Source organism: Adiantum capillus-veneris, chromosome 2, assembly GCF_014529385.1.
Source record: "Adiantum capillus-veneris isolate H3 chromosome 2, ASM1452938v2, whole genome shotgun sequence".
Lineage (NCBI taxonomy): Eukaryota > Viridiplantae > Streptophyta > Polypodiopsida > Polypodiales > Pteridaceae > Adiantum > Adiantum capillus-veneris.
The window spans coordinates 99,265,172-99,273,529 of NC_140932.1; the positions used below are offsets into that span (position 1 = coordinate 99,265,172).

General features: G+C 42.2%; 1 protein-coding gene across 1 annotated transcript; it reads right to left on the reverse strand.

Moving 5' to 3' along the window:
• Window positions 1-1,528: 1,528 nt before the first annotated feature.
• On the reverse strand, window positions 1,529-5,337 carry LOC147463277 (putative serine/threonine-protein kinase PBL7). The gene is made up of 7 exons (XM_086487872.1): window positions 4,129-5,337; window positions 3,553-3,807; window positions 3,229-3,389; window positions 3,049-3,122; window positions 2,332-2,479; window positions 2,072-2,227; window positions 1,529-1,995 (listed from the first exon to the last, which is right to left on the reverse strand). The coding sequence occupies exons 1-7, from the start codon at window positions 4,685-4,687 to the stop codon at window positions 1,765-1,767; spliced, it is 1,584 nt and encodes a 527-aa protein (XP_086343998.1). The 5' UTR covers window positions 4,688-5,337; the 3' UTR covers window positions 1,529-1,764.
• Window positions 5,338-8,358: the final 3,021 nt, after the last annotated feature.

An 8,358-nucleotide genomic window follows, 5' to 3' on the forward strand; every position in this document is an offset into this window, starting at 1 on the left:
CTACTGTGAGGGAGGCACCGCATACCTAGCTAGGTACGATTGGGGGTAGGGGACCGCCGGCCCGGCCACACAGAAGCTCATGATGTTATGCATTGTATGAAAAACATTGCAAAAGACTCCATTTTTCTACATGAGAAAATTTATAAATCTTCTTGTGTGATTAATGATAGGCCAAGTGCTATATTGTCTTACCATTGTTATTGGGGGACTTTGGACCAGGGCTCTCTTGGTATTCGCCCATGGAACAGCCTATTAAGACTAATCATAAGGTATGGTTAGTTCCCCCCTCTATGGGATATGTTTGTCATTTGTCCATCAGTAACTACAGCATGTGCCCGCCCCTAATTCTTGCATTACCAACGGGCTCTACTAAGTTTCTCATCTATAACCAATAATGGCTCACAGTTCTTGCAGGCTTGCACTCGGTTAAAGCTTTCAGAGAAGCTGCTTCTTTTGCTTTCAAGCCTAGATAGCTTAAACCAATTTAATCCTCCAGCGGAAATCCTCATTGTAATTGTGTTGTCAAGCATCAAGAGGAACCTCCAAGGACGACAAGTCTGCATATCTCTCTCTCTCTCTCTCTCTCTCTCTCTCTCTCTCATGTGCCTCAACTTCCTTTCAGCACGTATTTTGCACATTTAGAGAGGGTTTTGGGCCTCTATCTAGAGTTATGAGATACCAGGATCAGAGATGTCTTGGACTACTAGAGATTCAGCGACATCAAGCAGGGTTACCGAGAGAGAGGTTCATAGAGCGGGAGACACACCCAGAGACAGAGTACAGTGTTCCTCTATCCAGAGATTGAGCAAAGACGAGAGTAGCCAGAGAGGAGGGATACAGGGCATATCACTAGCAAAGGTATACTAAGTGATCGAGCAATAGAGCTCTAGAGATCCATGAGCCAAGGATGAGGGAATGCTCCCAACGTCAGAGGAGGTTGCAGCAAAAGATGAAATCTATATTGGCGAGACATGGGAGACACCCTATGCAGACTCTCACCATGGAGAACATCGACATGATCATGCACCCATCAATGCGAGCCATCTCCAGATTCTAATACAGATATACCCACCATTTTGTATCTGTTCTCTGACATAAAATATACACACCTTTTGTATATGTGCCCCTCATGCTCTTTGATACCCACCTTTAACAGCTCTATTAGTGTTTTTGTTTGGTTAGTTTCTTTCTTCTATTCCTGACCTTGTATCAGATGCACCATGATGTAACTCTTTGGTTTCATAGGTCATTTTTGTCTTTAGAAGACGTTAACATAACATTCCATCTCTCTCTCTCTCTCTCTCTCTCTCTCTCTCCAACTTCCTTCCAGCATGCATTTGCACCTCATTCAGTACTCAAAAGAGTACTGGCATCTGCAGTAATCCATGGAAATTGTGATTGGCGAACCTTTAATAGATTGTTTTGTTTTGTTAGCTATAATCCGCTCTAAAACTGTTGTCGAAAATCTAAAGTTGCATCCACAGTTGCAAGTTGCACTGACATTCAGAACCTCATAGGACAACCACTAGACAAAAGCAAGTTATTGGGGTATATAGATTGATAGCTTTGGCTTTGATGAGGTTCTTTCTGTATGTTACACAGATACGAAACTGTATTGAGCAATCTCTTTGAAGCTTCTATACGCAACTTTACACTTCCCTTGTGTTGATCACTCCAATTGTTAGTAGTCTCTGTGATAAAGTCCTGAAACCTGGTTGCTTGGACTTTGCAACTCAAGGGTTCAGACCAGGAAGACTAAAAAATTTATAAGTCAATCAGGGGGCTGCTGAGAAATGAATTGCGCTCCACGTCTTGCAAAGCCATCTCCAAATACTGCTTCCTCAAATCTTCTTCGCTCTTTCCAATGCTCTTGTCCTGCTCCCCCATGCTTGGAAAGCTTAGGTGACAATTTAAGGTATTCGAGGGATCCTTATACGCATCTGTCACCAAGCATCGTAGTCTTACTGCTGGCTCCTCCTGCATCAAGTGTAGCACCTAACCCCAATGCTTGATATTTAGACTTCACCCTTCAAGTCCTTCAAATCAAACGTAAGTAGAGAGAGCAAGATACCTTGCTAATAGAAGGTCTGCATGAGTCCCGTGGATGGATACAAAGCACAGCAATGTAGAGCAGTCTTTGCATTTCTGTGGAAGAGTAGGAGTCCCCTAGCACTGGATCTGCCATCTCAACTGTGAAATTGCGTGCATTGATGACTAGGTGGCTCGCCTGAAAATTTGTACAAGACAAAGAATTACCCCAAAACGCCTCTTCTGAAGCTGTCAAGCAAAACAAAACCTATCAAACATTCTCAACACAAACAAGAGTTTTACCCAATTGGCTAAGTTTGCTTGTCCAGGAGGCCCAGTATTATCAATTGGACACCTTCCAGTCATGAGCTCAAGCAGCACAATCCCTAGTGAATAGATATCCATCTTTGTTGAAACTTTGCCAAATTGAAAATACTCCGGAGAAAGATATCTGCAAAACTTTTTTGAAGATGTGCCTTATTAAATAAAGATGACATAAAATCAATGAGCTACCAATATCCACACATGAACCCATTTGCAACAGAAAGCATAGCCATAAGCGTTCAGTGAGCTCGTGCATTGAAATGGTGATAGCTAGTAAAAGGGCTAGCTGCTTCAGGATGCATCGCTGAGTCTCAAAATTTTCAAGGAAAATACTAGAAAACAATAACCTTTGCACAAATGCCTTGTGTATCACCCTGACAAGTCTGAACCAGAAGCCAGTGTAGACCAAAAGCTTAAACTCAAATAGACAGTAAAAGCTCTGATAGTTCCCAATCCTATGTTCCCCTTGCAACAAGAATTTGAACCAAACATGTTAAAAAGGAGACCATGTTTTCTTACTAGTGGAACTAAGTAAAGATGTTCTTGCACCCTCCTCCTACCATAATGGCAATCGAAGCAAAGCCTCATGGAAGCAAGAAATCATACCCTAAACTGTAGCTATGTAGTATGCGTCTCTAGACACGAAGATACTGCATAGTGCAGTTTGTTGCTTAAGAGCAAAACCCAAATACATACCCAAAGGAGCCCATGATGTCCTTGCAGATGAAGTATGGGGAAGAAGCTTTGATTGCAAGCCCAAAATCAGTCAACTGCAGCAAATACAAACACTCGATTTGAGCTCATGCTCTTATATAAAACACAGCGATAGCTCAGCATGCACCATCTAGAAATCGGTCATCACAAAATTTTCCTTGCCTTGGCTTCATTGTAAGTAGTCAAGAGAATATTGGAAGGTTTGATGTCTCTATGAATGATGGGAGGGTTGCATTCTGTATGCAGGTAGAGTAGAGCTTTAGCTATGTTAACAGCAACCTTGCAGCGATCATGCCAAGACAGCTTCGGCAGATTATGTGCACCTATTGGTAACAAGTGCATTCAAATCGATCAAAACCAGCATTTAATGAATTACACCTTGGAGAGACCAGAAAGAACATGAACCTTCAAACCTGACCATACAAACAATGCACAATAAATATAGCACTACTGAAAACACGAGAGTCAAAATAGCGCATTCATTACCATGAAGCAAATCCTCCACACTGCCCCGGGGCATATAGGTGTAGACAAGCAGTAGACTGCCACTCTCAATACAGTAGCCAAGGAGAGGTTGAATATGATAGTTGCAAACACGATACATGACCTCGAGCTCTGTGGAAAAACTGAGCCGAGCGTCCTTTGACCTCACATTAAGAAGCTTCACAGCTATGCTTTCACCAGTAGTAACTAGCTCGCCCTTATACACACAACCTGAAGACCCCTTTCCCAGCATGTTTTCTGACACACGAGGCCATGTTCAAGTTTGTTTAATCCAAGCGCACATAAAATCCAAGGGCTAAAATCGGAAGAAAACAGGACAATGCAGTAATGTATCAGAATCATGCAGGCAATAATATGCCTAAATCTTAAATGGACAAATGAACACAGGAGTGATGCTAGAGCCTAGAGCAAAAGCTACACCTGTGAGCGTGCATATGTGGAAGTATGTGTGCATGCATGCTTGCCACAGTGTGTTCCTGTTGTGTGTGTGTGTGTGTGTTTGCGCGCGCATGTGCCCGTAAAGCAAGGCCTTCTTGCTTTACGTTAAAGAGTACTGACCTTCTGCAAAATGTGACGTTGCCATGCGTAGCTCTTTCAAACTGAATCTTCTGTGAGCAAGTAGAATGGATGCGTGAATGTGAATCCCCAGCTCGATCAGACATACTCCTATTGCCTCCGCAGAAGTTTTTTCTTCTTTGACAGAAAATCCAAAAGGAAGGCACATGACATGCCCTCTGAGGGAGACTGTGCACTTCTTCTTGACAACATCACAATAAGAACGCATGTGTGCTGGACCGGGCAACTTCTTCAGATGATATGACAAGAACGTCCGAAGAGTGGAGGTAAATTCCTTACCCGCCATGGCTGCCCGAGATGGTAGTCTGCCGAAAGAGGAAGGGCTTTTACAATAGCAAAGACCATCGGCACTCCCTGCCACACCACAAGAGACGAGCCTTGATTTCTCTTCTTCCTGTTCTTCCTCATCATTAGCACTGTCATGGACAGAAGCTCCGTCTTGCCTTGCTTCGTAACCCTCTTCGCGTCGGCTGACTTGTTTCCTTTCTCGCTTATTTCTGCAGTAATCTTGAACTGAGGCAATTCTGCGGGACTTCAACATGGTGCACAGTAAAGCGAGCTTTAAGGACGAAAATTAGGGAAATGATCACATCGTGCACTAAGGCGAGAATTCTATTGCTAAGGCAGGGATGACGTCTCAGTGTCCCATAGTGGTGAGAAACAAGAAGTCCGCACAGCAGGAATGAGGGGAAGCGCGAAGAAGAAGAATGGAGGGCATGCTTGGGACGAAAAAAGGCAGGAAAGGCAGTGCCCGAGCTGCTGGCTATGGAGGGCGTCAACAACAGCAAGAATGAAACAGATCAAGAAGGTGGTGGAGGGCAGCGAAGCTTAGGCCTAGTGCAAAAACACCTGATGTAATATGGGAGCTGCCTCAGCTGCGCTTGAATGCTCCCAAATTCCAACGCCGCAATTACTTAGAATTGTAAATGTTTCTAAAATACCGGCCATGGAGCTCAACTGCCCTTTAATGTGAAGGAGTAGAACTAGATGTGATAAATGTAATTTGGATGTTTTTGTTTCTTCCAAAGATTTTTAATGATAGCATATGTGCACACATGCGTGCGTGCACACATGTCTGCTTCGTCCCTATCTTGCACAGGGGCTCCCTGAGCGGGATCGACGACAAGGATGGGCATCACAACCATGGGCACTCTTGACTGGCTATTGAGGTTAAGTTAGAGCTAAACTATTCCCCCATAGCCTACTATATCTCAATTCACCCCTAGGTCATATTAGACGGCCAAGAGCTCTTGCAAATTGCAACGCCTAATCTTAGCTACGGGCCCCCTCTCAACGAGCCCGTGTGAACTAGAGATGTGGATGTGTTTGTGGGTGGAGAGAGAGAGAGAGAGAGAGAGAGAGAGAGAGAGAGAGTTCTTGCTAGCCAAACAAAGATCTCACTAATATACCAAAGCTCAATCCAAAAGCATCAACTATAAAAGGCAACACACAAAAAAAATTTAAGATATGAAAGTTGGCATAGCTTATTGTTTCACTCCTCATGCCACGCCTATGTTTTTTTGCCTTCTCATCTAAATTTAGCTTGACTCTACATGACGACTAGTCCACCTGCTTCTCTAGCCATGTTGTGCCTTTAACTGCTACCTAGAAGATGTCTGAAACTCAATGGACAACTTACAAATGACAAATTACTCGAGGGACAAAGGGCACATCCGCCTTGGGCACCATGCGGATTCGACACTCCAAGAGCAACACATGTGAATATAGAGAAGAGATGGGAGAGTGAGTTGCCATGTTTAGAAGAGAAGAGCATTCACTTTGGAAAAAAAAAAAAGAAAAGACAAAGGAAGAATGAGACTCCTCAACCAAAAATGTACCAGTCACACGACCAATGGTGGAAGAAATGCTTTAAGCATATGAGTGTGGGGCATTTTTTTCCCCCTGCATAGTGCCTTTTCTACTTTTTCAACATTCTCATTCAAGGCACGCCATCCCTTCCTTTGAAATGGGGAATTCAAGCGTCAATGGGCTACCAAGTGGGTAAAGAATTGCAATATAGCTACTCACGAGATGGAGCCTAGCATTTTATCAAACATAACTTGCGTGTGATTCCATCAATGAGTTCTACACTTGTGCACTATTTCAATTCTATCATGACCTCATGCGTGCATAGAGAAGCATAGAGACTAGACTAGAGAGAGGCCCCTAAAACCTTGTAAAGAACAAGGTGTCCATGTAGATAGGCCCATGAAAGGCTTCAAAGAACATAGAGCGTCCATGTATTGAGAGATATATGAAAAACCCATGGAACCTTCCTTGAAGTGTCATAGTTCAACCACAAAATACTTGGACTCGGGTCTAATTTTTGAAGGCTTCGACGCCCTTCGGAGGCACTTTTATCCTTCAGTGAAAGGCAAAAATATTGAAAATTCTTTGACTAGCCCTTCTAATTTTTGTCTAAATATAGCTTAACGAAGGATAGTTAAAAATATACCCTTCAAATGAATGATTAGGGTCACCCTTCAAAAATGAGCCTTGTCAATGAAATTGGACTTCAACATTTCAAACATGAAAACTTACACGTGTCAGGATTTCACATTGAGAGTGGAATAGACTTGCATTGTGGTTGGGAGAATTTCCTCAATGAGGGTCAAGTGCTTCACTGTAAGATAGATGAGTGTTTCACATGAGCTCTCATCATATGAGAGCTATTAGGCCCAAGTCACCTGCAGGGGTGATAGACATCACCTACACGGGTTGTTGCAGGTTGGATTATTTTTAAACTATAACAATTGTCCAAGAAATTAACCGAGATGCAAAACCCCTTTAATGAGAATTTGAATTTCTGCAAGAAAGACTATTTAATGATAGGCTAAGTTGATCTTGTGGGGGAGTTGACAACCTCTAAACTTTGGATATTTGTATATTAAGAGCGGACATGACCTAAACTTCCATATAAGCAAAGATAAGTTTTTCCACCACACATGTGGTTAGGCAAAAATTGTCTGATCAGCACCTTCATGTAGGTGCTTTTTGGAATTTGGCAAGCAGATTCCCTTTCCTTGGTAAAATATACATATTCTCTCTCTCTCTCTCTCTCTCTCTCTCTCTCTCTCTCTCTCTCTCACACACACACACACACACACACACACACAAAACCCCTCCTAACTACGTCTCAATCACTTTGAAACATTGACAACACACAAGTCCAAGACCAAATAACAATATTTGACAAGCTAGCAATTACGTGAATGACTATATTCTCAAGTTCAGTAGTGCATTAAGTAGTCCACAACACATTTAGGCCATCATCTTCTCTTCACCAACACCTTTTCCATCACCCATTTAAAAATTGTTCCTATTACAAAATTAGCTTTGTAACAATAATAAGATGTACATAAATGTTATATTCCTTCGAATAGTCCATACTTCAGTCATTCTTTTTCCACCTGTCAGCTGTAATAAATAACTATATATCAACTTTCATTGCATACCTCTATGTTAGAAAGGAGTCTTACAAGATGGCAAGCAATTTTTTTCGAGCAATGAAAAAACGAGCGAGTCCCTCAATAAAGTTATTTATTGCCTAGCTATCTCTAGATCTTCAACCACTTAACCCAACCCAATGTATACTCGCTCTCTCATCAACATGATTATCAAAATCATCAAAATGTTTGGTGACAACAGACAATGAACAGAATTGGCCTTTGCAAAGAGATTATGAGTAGAATAAGCCCTTCCCCGTCTTCGAGAACCACGATCAATTGTAAGACTACATATTTAAATGCCATAATGATTTCAATATTCAGTTTTCATAGATAGTTAAACATATATATTTTTCTTTAATTAAACAACACTAAAATTTCCAATGAATTTATCAAACTTGATCCAACTCATTTAATTACTACCTACATATTGGCTCGGCATTTAAATAACACATTAGTATAAAAATAAGCACCCCCTTACAGCCCCTTCTTTCTTGTTCTACTTGGCCCTTATATGCCTTACTGTAAGCACTTTTCTTCCCTACTTCTAGACCACATCCACTAGTGCTCGTAACCCCTTGTACGATGAGGATTTGATTATGTCACCACGTTCTTTAGTCTAACATTGATTTTGATTGAAGGTTGCAGCTCCTTTGTGCCTGCAAAGAAGGCTAGATAGCTACTGTCGTGGCATTGTCTCTCAGCTCTATTGTCAAGTCCTCCAAAGCCCTCAATCTCTCGCCCCCCCCGCCCCCCCCCCACAGGA